Consider the following 19,178-nt stretch of genomic DNA (forward strand, 5'->3'; position numbering starts at 1 on the left):
CACAAATGACGGAAAAGCAAATATGCACAATGCACAATGCACAATGCAAAAGAAAAAGAAAACCACCCAACGCTCGTCCCACCTTCCAGTAAATTCTCGTCCCATGGATATCCTGCCCCAATCAACCCCATATGAACGCCGGTTTGTGTGAAAAATGGCACTGAGTGTACGTCGTAAAGCATCCCGACTGAGACGGTCGCACACACAGACACCCACATCAACTGCCACTGCTCCCACCTCCGCTGTCTTCCGGCAGGATCCTGCCTAGACTCCGCAGCACTTCCATCACCGGCATCTCCCGCGTGCCCACGGCCGCCTTCTCGCGGTCTTCGCGTGCCTTGAGCCGCGCTGCACCCAGTCGCAACAGCAGGTCCGCCTCCCGCCCCGCCACAGCCACCCGTTGGTCTAAAACGTGCACGTTGGCTGCCAGGTGGTCGACCTGGAACGCCGCCGCTGTTCGTAAATGCCCGACGCGCTCTTGTATTTGGGCCCGGAAAGCGGCTGCGTCCGAGGTTGCTTCTGCTTCTGATTGCTGTTGCCGTGGCAGGACGGCCTGCAGCATCTTTGCCTCCTCCGGGTCGAGAAGGCTCTCGTCGGGTAGTGGTGGCACCTTGGCGAGATCGGCGGGGCTGGCGTCGGCCGCGTACAAGGGCTGCAAGTCGAGCGTTGGCTTTGCCATCGACATCCATTTTTTCTTTTCCTCTTTTAACCTGCAGGGTGTTGTTAGTTTGGCAAATTCAGATTGCTTGGCCCCAGCCCTTCCGCCTTCCATCCATTTGACGCACCTCTTGATCCTCGCCTCGAGCTCGGCAATCTTCTCCTCGTGCTCAATGTTGCGCGGATTCGGCTTGAGTACTACGGGCTTCTTGGGCTTCTGGGCCTCGTCGTCGGGCAGCTCATCGCGACCGAACCAGTTGGAGAACTCCGCCCGGTTTGCAAAGTCCTTCAGCAACTGATCTTGTATTGCGCGGGCTAAAAGAGCGGCTGGAGTTAGCACATGCAAGCTTCAGAATCGTCGCATATAAGGAGCACAATGACACATTGAACGTACCACCCAAGAGCGCACTCGAGTTGGCCGAGCCGTGCGGCGGCTTCTCTGACAACGCCCGCTCGCCACACCACATGAGCAGCTGCCGCATCCGCCGCGGCTCCGGCAGCCCCTCCGCCTCAATGTGCTTGTAGAATTCGGCTGCGTCGACCTCGCGGTGCGGCAGCGCGCTGTGTCCGTTGTCAATCAGCGAGCTCGCGCGCCGTCCACGCATGCCCACACTGCTGCGCCGCTGCCCGGTTTTCCGCCGGAGCTCCTTGTTGCGGTTGATGATGGGCGTGTCGCTAAACGGCAGCGCGATCGTCTGGTGATGCACACTCTCGCTTGGTGGGGTCCTGCTCATGTCGTTCGTGTTGTCGTTGCTCGTGTCGGCGCTGTCTACAACAGCAACATCGTCGTCATCACCGTTGTCCCCGCCCGCCACTTCGGGTTCTCGCCGCTTGGCTGTGCTCCCACGCGGTTTGCGTCCCCGGCCACTGGAAGCACCGCGTGGTGCTGGTGGTACTGGCGCTGGCGGTGGTACTGGCTCTTCGACCCGCTCAGACGATGTACGTGTCCTCCGCTTCGACTTGGCTGCTGGCGCGGGCCGCGCAGAAATCTCGTCTTCTTCGTCTTCATCGACCGGCGGTGGTAATGTCTTGGCGGCTTTTGGCGGCCGCCCGGGTCGCCGTGTCGACGCGACCGGTTTTGACTGGGGCTCTACTTGTTGTGGCGAGGTGGTGGACGACCGTGTTGTCAACGGTGGTGATGCGGGGATGGCGCCGCGCCTCCGTCCTGTGCTCTGTCTGCTCTTCTTCTCTGCTGCTGGTGCGGCCAGCTCCGGCGCAGCTGTCGTCTTGGCCCGCTTGGAGCCGCGTGTGAATGTAAAGTCGCCATCCTGCTCATCGTACACAGAGGTAGCTGCAAGAGAAAAACAAACGTTAGCACAACTACGATATCGTAGTAAAGGACATCCAGAAACGCGTGAACCTACCAGCAATGCGTTTGCTGCTGCGGCGGCTGGCCTGGTTGCTCATGCTCAAGTCCTGAAGCGGTAGACGGGTGCGTACGAGGGTCGTCATGGATGGCGGGCGCGGGCCGGAGATAAGAGCGGACAATATGCAGACGGTGGTGAGGTGCAGCTATGCTGTGACGGCGACGGAATAGAGCCGTAATGCGTGCGTCGTCCGTGTCGTCGCTGGGTGCATGTCCCGTGTGCCTCTAGGTGTGCGCCCGGTGTCGACACCCTCCCTCAGTTGTGCCCGGTAGTTTTCCCGGCGAAGGTAGAAACGCGTTCCGAATGTGCCGTCAGACGTTCCTGTCGTCGATTGATCTTGTGTTGCCCTTTGGTGCCTCGTCCCCAAGTGGCTGCTTCCGATGGCCGGGCAGCTCTCCCCGCTCAATTGGTGCGTTCCTCGAATGACGCACAGCGGCTGATTCGCGCTTGCTTGTGTCGTTCGCAATCGCTGGCCGTGGTGCTTTCGCTGGCTGTTGACGATATCGCACGCGCCTTGTCGAAACTGTTGGAGCAGATTGACGCGTCGATTTTCTGTCCAAAACGTGGTCGTGATGCTTCGTCGGCAAGGACAAATATGGTGTCGGAGCCTCGTGCCAACAATCGCGTAATGCAGGCAGTGACGGTGGGCGCGTCGGCGTTGTCGATTGGGCGACTTGGCTTATGAATGGTGTGTCGTGCGCAGAACAAAAGGTATCGCGAGATTGCAAAAGAGTTGAAGGAGGGAGGGGAGGGGGTGGAATTGGGACGGCGCTTCCTTCCTCAACGAGCGGTTTCCATCCTGCTTTGCTTGATTGTTGGTTTTGCGATTTGCGCCTTGGGTCGCGGCTTCCGGTCGGTCTTTTCTCCCACCTTTCCTTCCCCCTTGTTCGTCGACGATTTGTTTACGCGCGCTGCACGGCGCACCTGATTTGCCAGTTTGGATGATGTGGAGCCGCACTAGCCTAAATAAGAAAAGCGTGGCAGCCGAGAATGGGTAGACGTTTTGTACGGAGTACTGGGAAGAGAGCGAGAAATACTGTCACGTGTCGGAATTTATCAAGAACCTGGCGTCGTATCTAAGCCAACATTTGTCACGAGAAACGACCGTCAATGAAATTCCGCAACGCGCACCGGACAATAAGCAGTCGTAATTTTTATTGATTGTGATAGATGCGGAATACAATGTGGCAGAACACTATATATACTGAGTTGCCGGTCACCGGGAATTTTGTTGCCTCTACCCCCTGAATCATCCACCGTCAACAACCCGGTTGACATCAAGTCATCTTCTCATGCAGCAAGTCGACAAAGAAAGAAAATGTAAGAGATGAAGTAATAAACGAAGGGAAGGGTAAGAAAATGAACCAAGTACAAGGACGTGTCAGTCCAAGTACATGACATGGGGAAAACAAGCACGAAGAAACCGGATGACCAAGGTTATAAGGAGAATTAAAAAAAAAATTCACAAACACGCTGAAAAGACATCCCAAGTTGAAGGCACCCCCACCGGCCCTGGTCCTCCATATCCTTCCCCTACCAGGCAGGGCCTTGATGCCGCAGGCCCTTCCGTTTTTGTGTGCGGCCTTTTGTTGCCCGTTGTTTTGTTCCAAACACCAGAAAGGGCAAAATCGAAGAAAAAAAAAATAAGACGGAAAGCAAACCAAGAGAATGATAAAATCAAAGAAAAGTTAAATCCACGGATTGTCCGTCCCAAACTAGAATTATGGTATACGCCACCTTTTGCTGATGTTACACGTGAGACAACGGTCCCATGGCATACCCTCTAGGAGAGCACACCTCCTTATCTCAACTCGTCTCGTCCTGTTCCACATCTCATCACATCTTCCTTTTGGTCAGCGCGGACTGGGGGGGAAGTACGGTCACCTAGTGATGCAGGCGACCACAAATCCAATGCAGAGACTGTAGAGACATGTGCTGAGTTTAGCGACCCATTCTAAGAGAACCGCCGGGTATTAACCTGGCCAGCAATCACTGGCTGGCTGGCCATGGGCGCGGCCATGCCGTAGGGGTTCATTTGCTGGTTGAAGGGCTCAATCGACTGCTGCAGATACGTCCCATGAAGGCCCTGCTGTTGCGTAATAGGACAATCCTTGTGGGCCAAGAGCAGCGTCTTGAGGTTCACTATTTCTTCGCGCAGCTGATTGATTTGCGAAGAGAGGTTCTCGTTCTCTGTGCTGTACAATTCAACCTTGGTCTGCAAGTTCTGAAGCCACTGCTTCTTGCGTTGACGACACTTGAGCGCCGCGACACTGTTTGGGGGGAAATTGTCAATATATGAGAATTGTTGCCATGCAACCTAATGAGCAAAACGGTGGCGGCGAGAAAACATACCGGTTGCGCTCAAGGAAGTTCTTGCGCTTCTCCTCCTCAGTCATCTTGGGACGGGGCTGGCCATCCTTGCCGAGACGGTTATCGTCGTCGTCGGACTGCGAGTCCCCGTCGCCGGACATGTCGTCTTGTGGTGGCGAAATGGCGGCCGCGGTCTTTGCTTTCTTGGCAGCGGGGCCCTTGGCCGGCGCATCAGAAGCCTTTCTCCGGTTGTTGCCGGCAGTGCCGTTGTCGCCAGACGAGTTGCGCTTGCCTCTCCCCTTTGCATTAGTGCGCACGGGTTCACTCTCATCCGAAACGGCACTAACAGCCTCGCTAGTACTGCGCCCGTTCTTGGACGCACCTGTGCCGTTGGTAGCACCATGACCGTTTGTCATAGAAGTGCCATTGGCACCACGCACAGGAGGTTGGCCGGGAATGACTGGAATTGGCACGGGCGTCTGGTTTACGACAGGCGGGGCGTTCGGCATGCCGGCAACAGAAGTCGGCAGTGGAACAGCAGTGTTGGACACCGGCTGTGGTGGCGGGGGAGCAATAAATTGAGCCTGAGGCTGGGCACTGCCACGACCCTGAGCAAGCAGGTAAAGACTATTGGCTGCATTACTATCCTGGTCGAATGCCTTTGCTTCAGGCTTCGAGGCAGGCACGGAGGCGGCAGGCGGGTCCTGCGGCGCACTTGTCGGAGCCGAGGTCTGCTGCTGGTTGGCCTGGTTGGTCAGCTGAGCCTGTTGCTCACGCTTGGATGCCGCGGCGGTCATAGCGGTGCGGTGGAAGTCCAATGTGCCAGGTGTAGCGCCACCGCTCTGGAGCTGTGCAAACACGGCCTGGGAACTGGGACTTGCCGCGGGAAACATGGAGCCGCTGCCGCCAGGGGTCAAGCCCGTTCTCATTGACGATTCATTGGGTGTGGGGAAGCCGCCACGCAGATGCGTGTCGCCGAAGTAGTCGTTTGTGGGACCGGACAGCATCGCCGGGCTAAGAGGACCAGTCCGGAGCGACCCGCCACCCCAATTAAATGACGGTGTCGTGCCGCCAGGCAGAAGCGACGATGGCGAGGTGAGAGAGGCCACGGACGGCAATTTTGTCCCGTTCGGGGTATCTCCGCCCGCACTGCTACTGCCGCCAAACGACTGCTCAAAGGGGTTCGGCTCGAGGCTCAGTGAGCCGCCAGCCCCGCCAACCTGGCTCGCAAAATAGTCTGGGGTGTTTCCGGACTGTTGGTTGGGACGGGGCGGTGGTGCGAGAGGCTTGGCGGGTTCGGTATTGGAGGACGGGTCGGGTTTCTCGGCAGATGTCTGCACCTCTGGGGGAGCGAAACAGAATACGTCAGCACATGTTCTTTGAAATGAAAGAAGAAAATGGAGAACATAAAGACGAAGGGATTGGGAGTCAAGGTCGAGTAGAGTCAATGTCGGTGCGTAAATAATTGAGTCGCAGACATGGTCAAGTAGTGGGTTAAAACTACACGGAACGACTGGACAAGAATGAAAAATCGAAACATACCTCGTAAAGGTGACGACTTGGTCTTCTGCTTGGGTGATTTTGACGTACCGCGCGATGCGGGAGTTGGTGAGTGCTTTGCCATTGTGTGAGGTAATGACAGGGTTGGCGATCGATAAATGATACTGATTAACGGCTTGTTGACAGGTGTCGATGCAGTCGACACAATCGGATTTGTAATGGTGTGAAGGCGTCTGACGGCGAGTTGCTTCGGCGCAAACGAATGGGAAAAAACAAGCCGGTCGCTCTAAAAACGTCGTTCTAAATCGAGTCGAGAGATGTGCATCTAACAAGTCGACGATCGTAAACGCGTAGATCGGTCGTTGTGTCGTCGCGTAGTCGCCGTTGTGCTGGGAAGAAAGCGTCCCTAGAGCGATGACGATGACGCAACGAGGCTTTGCGTAGGTGGAATGTTCCTCTCGACAAAAAAACGATGCAGAACAAAAAACGCAAAAAGCAAATAGCAAACAACAAAATGGATCAACAATGCGATGTCCAACAATGGATAGGTGACAGACACAAGGAAACGGACGTGACGATAGGATAACGTAGAGAAACAAGAGGGAAATCGAAAGCGTTGTGTAAAAACGGGCCAAACTCGTGTCGCAAAAGCGTAAAACGGGTCTGGGGGCTGCTGGAAATGATAAAAATGACGTCGGAGGGGAAGAAGTCACGATACTTTTCAAGAATAGAGTAAGATAGAACGCTGTCGATAGAAAACGGCAAGCCGATTAGGACAGGAGTGTTTTTTTCGTCAAGCGTGAGTGGTTGGTGATGCTGTATCTCGTTGCAGTGACGGATGACGAAAGAGTTTGAAAGGGGAAAAAGAGGAAAATAGGAGAGAGAAAGAGAAAAGGCGGGTGACGTAGCTGGAGAAAAAGGTGCAGTGACGCCGTAGGCACAGAAATGTTTCGCAACGCGGAAGGAACGGGGCCAGCGTGGACACTACAGCGCAATGGGCAAGTGCTCGTAGGGGGAGCGAACTGACGGAAGGAAGTGAAAATTCGAACCATGACGCAGACGCCCATTTTCCCTACTTTTGACGTGGGTTCTTGCCTCATCCGCCTCTCATCCGTCTCTTTTCCTTTTTGGCACTTTCCCGCAAAAATCGTCCATGACTGCAGGTGATTGGCTGTGTTGAAGTGGAAAGTGGGCATGCAGTGTGAAAGGAACAATGGCGTTTGGAGCGAGTGCAGAAACAGGCATAACGCCCCCCTTTTCGCAGTTTCCGTGGGTATGACGGCCACTATCGCACTTCGAGCAAGGTACTTGGGTGTACATGCAAATCTGGCCGTATGGGACATGTACCCAGTCTCACACCTTTTCCCAGCCAGTGCAGGCGGATTCCCCACGCACTGTCGCCAGGAGGATGGCGTCTTCGTGCGCGACATGCTCCGTAATAGTTGATGCCAAGACTGTGCCTTTTGTTATTGACCTAATTTTGAAGACTGTTGGCCAGGCCTCGGGAGCCCTATTTTTTGGGACTTTCAGGCCAGAGGCCAGTGGGATAGCGAGGCATCGCGCGCAGTCCCACTTTTGACACTACAAAAAGCTGAATAGGCACAAAGACCGTCTGGCGTGATTTGGGCGTGATTGCGAATTTACCGAACCGTGCTAAGCTTTGACCAGAGTGTGAAATGTGTAATTTACAGGGACGGTTTTTGGATGGCCATTAAGTTGGTCGCGCCTGCCGTTTTTTTTGCAGGTCTTGCTCTATTACCGTTTCCCGCCACTTTGCCAGTATCACTTTGTCATGTTGCAGCTGGTCATCGCCCAGTTGCCGACCAAGCCTGGATGTGCATTGAATGAAAAGACAATGGGAAGGGGAGCGCGCCCCATGGCAATGAATTGGAGGTTCTGGGTGTGCACGAGAGGTTGGGGGTGTGCTCAAGCGTGCTCTTGCCATGCTGAGGAATAGGGGAATGGGGACTCCCGACGGTTTTGCACTTGCCATGCCGCGCTTGCCACACGCCCCGTCCTCACACAGTGCTGTTTCGACCCACACAGTGTACGGATCACTTGTCAACGACCCAATCTACAGCCCCTGTTTCCTGCCACTGCGTTTTTGTTTGCTCTCTTCGATGGGAGTGCGATGCGCCTCACCTCCACTTGCGTCACGTCAAACAGGGATTCGACTGGGGACGCGTTGTGTGAGCAAAATATGGGGAAAGTAAATGCTACGATGATACTCCGCCCAGAAGAGGAAGTGAGGATGGCGATGCAGCAGAATGAACATGACAATGCGCATGAACGGGCAGGAGCAGAGGTGAAGACAGTGGCGCGTGGAGCCTCCCATTTCTAACAGCCAGGCTTGCTCGGTTGTTTCGTAGCCTGCTCTCGAGGCCGAGCCGGTCTGCTATCTGCCGGCAATACAACCAACAGCCGCAGTGTCTCTGTTTTTACGTCGTGCGTCATCATACTCGACCTTTTTCGGCGCTGGCGGCCTTAATAACACTACATATGGACAAATATCGACATATATCAAAGACGGACACTCTGCCATATTAACACACATACTTTGCGGAGTAGTTAACGTCATATCGGCGAGCAAGTCTGCCAGTCCGTGTGTAGAACTTCTACACTCACCTCGTTACCAGTGTGCCGCCGACCGGCGGCAGAATTTAACTTGTTACCACATCGGGAGGAAGGGAACCGGCTTTAGTTCTGTTGTTCTAGATGGCCTTTCTGCATAAGAAGTAGGGCAGCGGACTCAAAGACGATGAGGGCGTGGTAATCTTGTCTCATAAGTAGTTCGTATCGAAGCTCGGCCTTGCGACTAGAGAACTCAACCTGTCGAACGCGCTGTACTTCGCACAGAGGAGAGTCTTGGTCTCTCGATACACCGAGCTACCTTGTGGCTGGCAAATTGCGTCGGAAGGACCACCTGCTACTGTTCAAATCGAAAAGGGCAACCACTGACTTGTTCTCGACATTTGAACGCTTTCGCTTCTTATAGGCCTAATCCACGTTAACATGGGCTTTTCGCCTCTCTTTTCTGCCCAATGTGCGGTCCTATCCTCTATCGTTGATCCCCGATTTGCACCCATATTTTCCTACGTCTACAAGACAGCACACGAGATGGTCACGTTGCCACGGTCTTTCCAGTGGGCAGCATATAACGCCCCCACCTTTTTTCGTCGTTTCCCTTCCCATCGTTCTTACCGCTCCCGTCTTAGCACCGAACAGGCCACGATGTGCAGTGTCTTCACCTGTCTTTCGACCTTTCGTCCTTGCCCTTTTGGGGTTTCGCGTTTTGCAGTGGTTTTCTGGCCTGTCAAACGGTGCAGGACGCTAGCACCATCCACCCCTGTCGCTAGTTCGAGTGTCCACCGAGACAGCGCATTTTCGACATGTCGCTAAGTTAAGAAAGAACCAACGGTGTGAGCAGACGTCCCATTTGTACGCCCCAGAAGAAAACAGAGGAATACGCTGCGTGGATGCTGGTACGCGGAATGCCCAACGCCCTATGGATCCTCGATGGTTCTTTTATTTTCTTCTTTTCTTCTTCCCTCTGTAATTTGCCTCATTTTGTCTCCCCTCGCACGACAGCAGGACCCTTTGCATTACGCGGTACGACTGGACAGATCAGTATTTCGATTTCGAATGACGTAATCGGCGGTACTGTCTCGGAAAATGGGTCGAAGGGCAGGCGCTCTCGTCCTCTCGTTGAACAAAGTGCTGAAACAACGCTGAAAGAAGGTGCACGGCACATACAGACACACGCAGCCGTTGGCCTAGAACAGGCAAGAACCGCGATCGAGATTTTGGGAGGACAATCGGGGAACGAGAGGCCAGAAAAGACATGGCCAGGCAGTGTGCGACCGTCCATACACACCGGCCGGAAAACGCCAAGACAATGTACAACTCACTGCTGAGGCCAGAACCGCGCTTGGTCTGGCTATCGGAGCACCAGGCATGCTCCGTTTTGCGTCCCAGTCACTCTTCGTATGTTGGCTCTTTGCCATACCTTCTATGTGTTTGTAATCTTGCTAGCAGGCACGGCGTTCGCTAAGTGTCCGGAGTGAGACGTTTATCAGTCTTTATGACAGTTGAAGGCTCCGCCACGCTGGACTGCCCTGGCGAGACCGTGTATTGACCTTCTTGTTGTGCAGAAGGTTTAATGGCCGGGGTGCTTGTAACGACTTCATTTCACTGTCCACTAGCGGGGAAAACACACCGCATTTGGTGCTAGGGGCCTGCTGTTTAGTTGAAACGAGCAGGCGGTTATTGCTTCGGGCCAAACGTGTTCTCGCACGGTGTTGCTCTTTCCCTATCCGCATGCTGATAAATCTGGAGGCATAGAGGAGCCGGAGGACGTCGTCGGGAAGGAGACGCAGACTGTCGTAAGCGTGACTTGGCCCTTCCGTTTTTGAACTATTTCGCTTGAATGGTCAAGGCCAACGTTCTGCGGTGTAATTCTTCCAACCGTCCGTTGCAGGCTTCCTTGCTATTTCTTGTTTTTGATGCAGGTCGGGCGCTTTTCGTATCGTTTCCATTACCTTGTTTACAACACAATCTAAAAAGTGCATCGTTCTTCTTGTCTGGTCGTACCGTCTCAATAGAGGAACCGACCGTCTCCTATACAAGTCTAAAAGGAAAGAGCAGAGGTGAAGAGTAATAGAATCCGATTGCCTTATTGGCCAAACATTGCGAAAGGAAGGGGCAAATCAGGTCTGCAGTTCTCACCGGAGGCAAGAGCAGCTCAATAAAGTTGGTGCCGTATTTCCGACCTGCCCACGCCGTTACGGTCAACAATCCAACTTGCCAGACTGGTCAGAGCACTCGCTCCCCAACATTGATGAAACCACCATTGGCCGAACCATCTCGAGGTGTATTTGGAAACTCTAGTGTACTTCTGGTTCATTCTTGAGATGGGTGGAGGGATTGGCGACGGCAAGATGTACTGGGTTGATCGCTATATGTTGATCTGATATGCACTTTGCAAGACTTAAAGCGCGTGGCATGAACTTGGTTCAACTACGTCATGATGTGAAAGCGTACGGAAAGCGTCCAAGCCCAGGACCAGAAGTACGCCGCAGCCTTGTCTCTCGCAAACCAAGGGCCTGAAACTCGACCTAATTCGGCTGCTAGCTCTCAGGATTCTAATCCCAATAGCCAGAGCTTCGTGCCCGGGTCACCGTTGTGGAGTTCAAAATCTGAAGCCTTGTGATATTCACTAACTATGCCATGTGGAGGCCTCGACTGAATCTGTAACGGTCGGTCGACGGAGCGAAAACGGGGAATGCTAACAATGTCAAAGGAAAAGCGACACGAGGACATAGTGTCGGTCCCAGGCGAGGTTGCATTTGTTGACTATTTACAAATGCAGTGATCCCACGTCGCTACGGTCATTAACAGTTACCTCGCCGGGCATCGCGGCGTCTGAGAGACGTGATGGACGAGGCCAAAGTAGTATGTCGTATTGGGTGCTATGTAATGCAATATGGCCCCTATCATATTCGTCTTGTGTAAAACATATTAAGCGTTGTGTCGCACTTCTAGTCAATTCGTAAAAGGAACATGGAGCGTCTGGGCCGTGTGCCTCGCATCGGTCTCAGCGTGTCGGCAGGCGACTGGGCGTCGACCACGTCCAGCCTCTGACTTCACTACAGTCTTGGACCCTCGGCTCCGTCGACGGGCCGCACCCGGAATCCGTGCCGCGGCGCGTGCAGCATCACCTTGGGCGCATCCTCACTGGCCGCCACCTCGATCACCACCTCGTCCGGGCAGAACCGTACCAGCTTGCCCACGTCCTTGTGCGACTTGCCCGTGTCCGTCGGCCACAGCACAACGTGTTTGCCGATGACAAGGCTTGCCGCACGCGCCACGGGATCCTTGGTGTCGATGTAGGATGACACGTTGGACAACGGGTCCCAAAACTGCGCCGTCAGCACTTCCTGTGCCGCCTCGTCGCCGTCGATCCTCTTCGACAGGCCCGGCTGGTCCTTGCGCGCAGCGCGAACCACGCGATTGAAACGGTCAATCCAGGCAAACAGCTTGGGGAACTGCACCGCATCTAATCCGGCCTCCTCCGAGCCGCTGCCATCCAAAAACGCGCCCGGCATGCTAGCCAACCAGTGGAAGGGCCAGATGGCCTCGATGTCGGCGATCGAGGGTCCCTCGGTGCTCAAGATCCATGTGCGGCCGTCGGCGAGCAGTGTCGTCTCGAGAATCGACGCAGCATGACGGACCTCGGCGAGGGCCTCGGCACGTTCGAGTGCCTTTGAGGCAGTCGGCTCCTCGGATGCGGTGGGCGATGAGGCGCCGGACGGCGCAGACACAGGCTTCTTAGGCCGCGGGTTGAGCGGACCACCAAAAAAATCCATGCGGTCCTTACCGAAGACGGGGTCCTTCATGGCCGGCACATCACCGGGGATCAGTCGAGCGGCTTCGAGAAACAGACCGCTGTCGTTGGTCAAGACGTTGAGCAGGCGCTCCAAAGCCAGTGCCTCCGCGCTGGCCTTCTTGTCGCTAGGATTGAGCCCGAAGCCCAGGGGCGGCCGCACTGCGGGCGAGGAGGGCTGGATCAGTTCAAGCTTGCCCATGATTAGGCGGGTGTCGAGGTAGACGTCACGGCCAATAGCCACAATGGGGATTCGACGATGCCGAACGCCAAGACGGGCAATGTCCGGCCGGGGCATGGTCGCCGGTTGGACCTGATTTTGTCAGTATCATATTGCGCCGTAGCCTGCCCTCGGTGCTTGTCATCCACCCCCTGCCCTCCTTGCTCTCTCTCATTCCATCAGATATCGCCCTTTCTCATGTTTTTTTACTTACACATTCGTTGTACGGCAGCCCCCGGAGGAGCAGATACCACTGGATGCGGCGCGCATACGGCGAGTACGAATAGTGGTAGAAAACGATGTTCGGTGTGTCGGTCATGGTGGCTTGTTTTTGGATTATTTTGGTTTATTGGTTTGGTTGTTGATGAAGGAAACCATTCAATTGCTTTGTTTACTGTTGATGAATATGTGCCGACAACAGGAAGAGTCATGTTGTCATTGCCGTCTCGCGCCTTCCCCATCCTTTGCCCTGGCGAAGTCGGAGCTTGGCTTGGCTGTCCAATTGTACCGAGGCACGTTGGCGGGAAGGAGCATTGCACGGACCCGCGGCCACGGATAAAGGCGGGGGCAAATCGAATAATTCGAGAGAGTAGACGAACATAGCAGGGTCGACCTGACACTTACAGCGATTTGGCAGTTTAGAAGCCCCAAATTTTAACGCACGCCCACTATATTGTCGCTGTAGCGCCCCCTAACTCGTGACCGCCAACATATGACCATATTCTGGAAGACGATTTAAGTGTAAACAAATCTTGGCAGAGAAAGGCACTTGAATAAGCTTTTGCGACTCGCTTTTGAAGGCATAAAATAGGCCAGCCGCGTCTTGGCTTCCAACATCAAATTTGCTAGTGTCTGTTGAGAATTCCATTCTAAATTAATCGGTGCACAGGTTGAAATACCAATGTCGAGATCTTTCGTTTAGATCTGGATTCATACGTTCATAAATGAAAGATGGAATGAATATGAGACAGATATAACGAAGTCCAAAGCATAAGGCATTTAGAAGGGCCGTGGCGGTCATACCGACTCGTCGGCCAGCTCACCCCCGGACTCTTCGGGGCATCGAAGTCGAAGACTTAAAGCATACCGTAAGTTGAGCAGCAAAAGATCCTCCATCGGCATCAGCAGCAGGAACATTCAGCCTTGTTAATACACTGCCCGCCTGGAGCCGTAACTAACATGCAGCAACCGACAATAACCACTTGTGTTCATCTTTAAGTGACGTCTGCTTGCTTGCCAATACCGGCGGCGGAACGAATGCGGAGTCTGTCCCGTCCTTCTCCAGAGCAGCGCAATTCACAGCGAGACTTGACAGAGTGCTCGTCATCTTCGTACAGATAGTCCATCGAACGGCCTTTGACAAAATTTCACTTGCGAGGACGAACCAGGGAGGGGAGCGACGTGATCTAGTCAGGGAAACATATCGCAAATACATGCAACTAAAGCAATTGTCTCACCGACGGACGACAGCCAGATTGGCCGCCAGGCTGGGCATCCGTAGTATGGTTCGCCGACGCCTGCATCGATACGAATGTCTTTGGATCCCACATGGGATGCGTAGAATGGCGAATGAGATCGTTGGAAAAGCAGATGCGACATGCGCCTGCCCTCTCTGTCCAAGTGAGACGGCGCTCGGTTCTTGGCGTTCTTCCTCGTTACGATTCGTACTCCCCGGCAATATGTAGGAAAGAGTGCATCGCGCCTGCCACCGCTGATAAGCTCGTTTTCACAACTATTTTTTCCCCTACGGCGGCAAGTGGTGCCGCTCGTGAAAAAATGGGTGAAATAAAACCAGAGGGGCGAAGTGGATCGCAAAATGAAAGTAGTGCGCGGGAACCTCTTAACAACTGCCTATTTAGGAAGCCTCGCGTTTGGGTCTGATTTTTTTGTTAGATAATAGAGACTGCCTCGCAGGGGCTTCACTGCCCTCCATCGTAGCTTCTGTGTCGGTGGTTGCGCCTAAAGCAGCAAGACAGCAGGTGCTCCGGCTCCGTTTCTTTATTTTATTTTTTATTTTTTAACAAAAAAACTTTCTCCACGTCTTGGCCCTGTCAACGTATCTCTATGCAGCTTCTTCATCTTCGTACTCGATAAGAGCGGGTATCGTCACATACCCACCCGCTCGTTTATATCTTCCCTTATACCAATGTACTTTGTGAGCCGGTGTAAATTTTCTGTATATCACCTTTGCAAACTTTCTGCAGTGAATGTCGCGTGTCGGTCAACACGAATTGCGACTGGGGAAGGGCCTTCTTTGAGACAAATAGCGGAATCTTCCCTCGTGCTGATTTCAGCACCCGTTCGCACTTGCTCTCGGGAGCGCCGATCTCTCTTGCAGTTTGGCCACCTCTTTGTGGCTCCCATGTACCATGCGGCCGGTGGGCACCAAACGCCGCTTGTTATCTCTCAGCCCCGGACAATTGAAACTTTTTTTCGTCCAGCCGCATGTGATTTCGTGCAGCCTCTGGCCCTGTCGTGCATTTCGGGGTCTGTATGCAGACTTCTCGATCCTTTCTAGTGCCGTGAGAACCGCCAAAAATGGTTTTTAGTCTCATTGATCGTTCTTGCCTTTTTTCCGTCTCGGTGGTTATCGTACCTTCCCCCGCCGTGTAAGTCGCCTAAGCATATGGCAGACTGCTGATCCTCCCTCCTTCCCCCGTCTGTAAATATCCATAATTATTTTGGTTAACCTACGTTACCTTGCTCCTTCCTATTTCTGTTCTTCAGATTTTGAGTTTCTACTTCCTTCCCTCCTTCCCCCGGATTTCTCTCTCCCTTCTCACCGTTTCTCTCTTTCCTTCTTTGTACACCGGCTGGGACCCTTTTCTTGCTTCTCTCTCCTCTACTCAACATAGAAGAGAAAGATTTTTTTGGACCAACAACACGTACCATGGCGGTATACAACACCGCCGAGGAGGAGAAGCGCGTCGGCGTCGAGGAGAATGTCCTCCCGACGGCCGACAACTCCGACAAGATCGGCGACGCTACCGAGTCGTCCTCGGACAACGACCTGCCCTCTTACTTGCGCTCCTCCAACGCCGTGTCACGCTTCTTCGCCACGCTCCGGTCCTACGAGAACGCCCTCGACCGCAAGATCGGCGTCGAGAGTGCTGGCATCACTCGCCGCCGGCCGGAGGACCGCGACCCCAACTATGCTCGCTGGTCCAACCAGGCCGTCATGTATCTGCTGTGGATGAGCACCACCATGAACATTAGCTGCTTCACGACAGGCTTTCTGGGCTGGGAGTTTGGGCTTGACCTGAGCCGCAACGTCGCCATCATTGTCTTTGCCACACTGCTCGGCAGCGCCGTTACCGGCTGGTGCGCCACCATGGGCCCCGGCATGGGCCTGCGCCAGGTCTCCATCTCGCGCTACTCCATCGGCTGGTGGCCGTCCAAGGTCATTGCCGCGCTCAACGTCGTTGAGCAGGTCGGCTGGTCGTCTGTGGGCAGCATCACCGGCGGCCTGGCGCTGTCGGCCGTGTCGGACGGCAAGATTGGCTCGCAGCTCGGCGTCGTCATTGCTGCCGTCATTGGCTTCGTAATTTCGTTTGTCGGCCTGCGCGCCGTCTTCACCTACGAGAAGTTTGCCGGCCTCGTCTTGTTTGTGGTGTTCATCATCATGTATGGCGAGACCGCGCACTATGGCGACAGCAGCATCAAGACGAAGCTCACGGGCGCCACTCTGTCCGGCACGGCCCTGACGCTGTTTGCTGTTGTCTACGGCTCGTCTGCGTCGTGGTGCTCCATTGTGGCCGACTATTACGTCGAGTATCCCGTCAACACCTCCAAGCTCAAGGTCTTCCTCCTCACTACCGCTGGCATTTGTAAGTAAAGCGAGGAGTAAAGCATTTCAAATACAGAATCAAAACAGAAATGGGAGGACGATGAAAAAGACGCGCTCCATGCTGACAGTCTCTTCCATTCCAGGCCTGCCTACGTGCTTTGGCATGTGCTTGGGTGCTGCAGTGGCCTCGTCGCTCGACAGCAAGCCCGACTGGTCGGACGCCTACGACGAGGGCATCGGCTTCCTCATCCAGATCATGCTCCACCCCAAGGGCTTCGCCAAGTTCCTTCTCGTCATCCTCGCGCTCTCTGGCATTGCGATGAATGCCGTTGCCCTCTACAGTGCCGGTCTGTCCGTGCAGCAGTTTGCCCGCCCGCTGGGCGCAGTACCCCGCTTCATCTGGACCGCCCTCATGTTCGTCGCCGTCATCCTGCTCGCGCTCGTCGGCCGCGACCACCTGCTGTCGTTCCTCGAGAACTTCCTGTCGCTGCTGGGCTACTGGAACACGTCGTTTTTCATCATTATCTTCCTCGAGCACTACCTGTTCCGCAAAGGCTTCTCCGAGGGCTACGACAACTACGACCTCGAGTCGTGGAACAACCCGAAGCGCATGCCCTTTGGCTGGGCCGGCGGCCTCGCGTTCGCGGCCGGTATTGCCGGTTGCGTGCTGGGCATGAGCGAGACGTGGTACGTGGGCGTGCTGGCACGCAAGATTGGCGACACTGGCGGCGACATTGGCAACCAGCTGGCCTTTTTATTCACCTTTGTCGTCTACATCCCCGCCCGCTGGGCCGAGTACAAGTACACCGGTCTGTAAATGAGATGGTGGAAGAGAAAAGTGACAAAGGGGAATAAAGGCGAAGGGAGTAGAAAGTGGAACTGAGCAAGAGACACCACACGGAAAGCTGGGAACTTGGAATCCCGCAGCCACCGATAGGATACGGCTTATGTTTTTGCTTATCTTGAATATATTTTCTGGAACACTATTTCCTAGCGATACTTGATATTATACTATCTGAGGCCCGGCCTCGGGTGCAAGTGTATCCAAAATGACCCAACGGACTCGGTTGGATGCGGCCAGGGCAGGGCGTCATTTCAAGAGGGGATAGGATCATCCAAGATGCTTCGAGATTCCGTCAGCAAACCGTTCCCTACATAGGCAGTTCATTTGTATGGGGGGCTGGAGGAGGAGGGCTGGCCGGAACAGCATTTTCGCGCATCACGAAAGGGTGCATGGCCAAAGGTGAGAACCATGGCTTCAGTGCAGCGGCTACGGCTCCGCCCTTGCTTTGCATACGCTCTTTGATGCCTGCTGCGGCTCCCGGCTTGTTTTCAAGGTCAGTGCGCTCTTCACAAGGCAGTTCCATCATGTCCAGGGGCGGTAGCCGGATGAGCGCCCGCCGGCCAGTACGAAGATCGCGGAGCGATGGTCCACAAATGCCGAGGATCGCGTGCAAGACCAGCGACACAAACGCCAGGACCGACGCCGTCCATACCAGCGCCAGCATGGTGTTGCCCACGTCGACATAAATGTTGAGCTGGTTGATGGCCGAGCCCGCCAGCCGGTACGCGAGCACCACGGCCGTGGCCAGAGACGAGCCAATAAAGAGACAGAGCGCCGTTGCGGCCGCGAGGATACCGATGGGCACGCTCCACCAGCGGGACAGCAGCACGAGCGGCGACAACAAAACGAGCAGGCCCGATACGATCGTGCCGACAAGGTAGGTGCCGAACATGGCCTGCGAGAGGTAGCGGATGATATCGAGAACGGTCTGGACGCGGATGGGCAGCGGTACGGTGCTCGTATTGAGGAGCTCGCTGAAAATGATGCCGACGGGGTTGAACCAGTAAAATGCCTGGGGACGCGAGCATTTGGAAAAAGCGGACAAGCTGTCGCCCTCACAGTAACCCCAGAGGCCCGACTGGTAGTAGTTGCGCAAGCCTAGGCTCTGGGAGAGGGCATGGGCCCAGGCAGGGTCGGTGGTGTTGGTGCCAGGGATAACGCTGTCGTCGAACAGCTGCGACAGGTCGAAGCGGAAGAGGAAGATGCTGGTCGAAGTCCGGCTGGTATTAGTGCTTCCTGTTTGGACCTGCATGCATGTCAGTGTGTGCTGCAATCCCCCTTTTGGCCTTCTGCGCTGTCTGCCATTTCAGCCCTCTCTGCAGGATACCATGTTACAAGTGTACTTACCACGATGAGCAGAACAGCGGCAACAAGGTATAGCACGCAGCTGATGCCGACGAGGTAGCGCCGAAGCCGGGTAGCTATCCAGATCTCGCCTCTTGTCGGTATGGCAGCTTCCACTTCATCGGCAGCGCTCCAGGCCCGAGCGCCTGCCGTAGAGCCGATCCACGGCGTGAACATGGACGCACCATGGCCAGGACGATCCCCGTGACTACCATCGTGTGCAGCATGACTTGACGTACCGTTGCGAAGCCGTATGGAGGTGTGGATATTGTTCGGGATCGGCGAGGCATAGCTTAGCGGGACCGAGTCCTCGTCGATGGGCAATCGAGCACCCGCCGAGATTTGTAGGTCGGTACCACCCGTTCTGGCGGCCAGATGGCCCACATCCCCAACGGGACTCGTAGGACTAGCAGGATTTGCGCGAGTCACGGTGCCATTGCTGGTGTAGTAGCTATGCGTACTTGAAGATCTCACCGCCTCTGAGGTCCCTGGGGCTGCGTCTACCGGAACTTTTCTGGCAGACAGCCGAGGTGTGCTGTTGGTAGCGAAATGGCTCATGGTCGGAGGTAGAAGGATATCTTGTAGGTCGTCGTTACCAAGGCAGGTCGACGTCGAGGGATGAGGTGGATGATGCGGATTCGGATGAAAAAGATTCCGCAAACACGCCTTCGCCGTCCCACATACTGGTCACCAGGAGATGTAAGGATCAGTGGCAAAAGACGGAGAGAAGAAGTCCGGAAGTAAATATACAGGATAAGTAAACTGGC

The 19,178-nt window shown here is 54.8% G+C and overlaps 5 protein-coding genes across 5 annotated transcripts; 1 reads left to right on the forward strand and 4 right to left on the reverse strand.

Annotated features, from left to right (window-relative positions):
* Positions 1-217: 217 nt before the first annotated feature.
* Positions 218-2,109, reverse strand: SPSK_04107 (kinetochore protein Mis13/DSN1; the record flags this gene model as incomplete). The annotated part of the gene is made up of 3 exons (XM_016730918.1): positions 218-972; positions 1,052-1,948; positions 2,022-2,109. The coding sequence occupies 3 exons, from the start codon at positions 2,107-2,109 to the stop codon at positions 218-220; spliced, it is 1,740 nt and encodes a 579-aa protein (XP_016585907.1).
* Positions 2,110-3,978: 1,869 nt separating this feature from the next.
* Positions 3,979-5,958, reverse strand: SPSK_04089 (activating transcription factor, other eukaryote; the record flags this gene model as incomplete). The annotated part of the gene is made up of 3 exons (XM_016730900.1): positions 3,979-4,294; positions 4,377-5,676; positions 5,877-5,958. 3 exons carry the CDS (start codon positions 5,956-5,958, stop codon positions 3,979-3,981), a joined length of 1,698 nt encoding a protein of 565 aa, XP_016585908.1.
* A 5,521-nt stretch (positions 5,959-11,479) lies between these two features.
* SPSK_04326 (uncharacterized protein) lies at positions 11,480-12,755 on the reverse strand (the record flags this gene model as incomplete). Its single annotated transcript, XM_016731134.1, has 2 exons — positions 11,480-12,529; positions 12,651-12,755. The coding sequence occupies 2 exons, from the start codon at positions 12,753-12,755 to the stop codon at positions 11,480-11,482; spliced, it is 1,155 nt and encodes a 384-aa protein (XP_016585909.1).
* Positions 12,756-15,326: 2,571 nt separating this feature from the next.
* Positions 15,327-17,040, forward strand: SPSK_04176 (nucleoside transporter; the record flags this gene model as incomplete). Its single annotated transcript, XM_016730987.1, has 2 exons — positions 15,327-16,263; positions 16,367-17,040. 2 exons carry the CDS (start codon positions 15,327-15,329, stop codon positions 17,038-17,040), a joined length of 1,611 nt encoding a protein of 536 aa, XP_016585910.1.
* Positions 17,041-17,374: 334 nt separating this feature from the next.
* On the reverse strand, positions 17,375-18,969 carry SPSK_04221 (uncharacterized protein; the record flags this gene model as incomplete). The annotated part of the gene is made up of 2 exons (XM_016731032.1): positions 17,375-18,313; positions 18,415-18,969. 2 exons carry the CDS (start codon positions 18,967-18,969, stop codon positions 17,375-17,377), a joined length of 1,494 nt encoding a protein of 497 aa, XP_016585911.1.
* Positions 18,970-19,178: the final 209 nt, after the last annotated feature.

The sequence above is a fragment of the Sporothrix schenckii genome (assembly GCF_000961545.1).
Source record: "Sporothrix schenckii 1099-18 chromosome Unknown Cont47, whole genome shotgun sequence".
NCBI classification, from domain to species: domain Eukaryota; kingdom Fungi; phylum Ascomycota; class Sordariomycetes; order Ophiostomatales; family Ophiostomataceae; genus Sporothrix; species Sporothrix schenckii.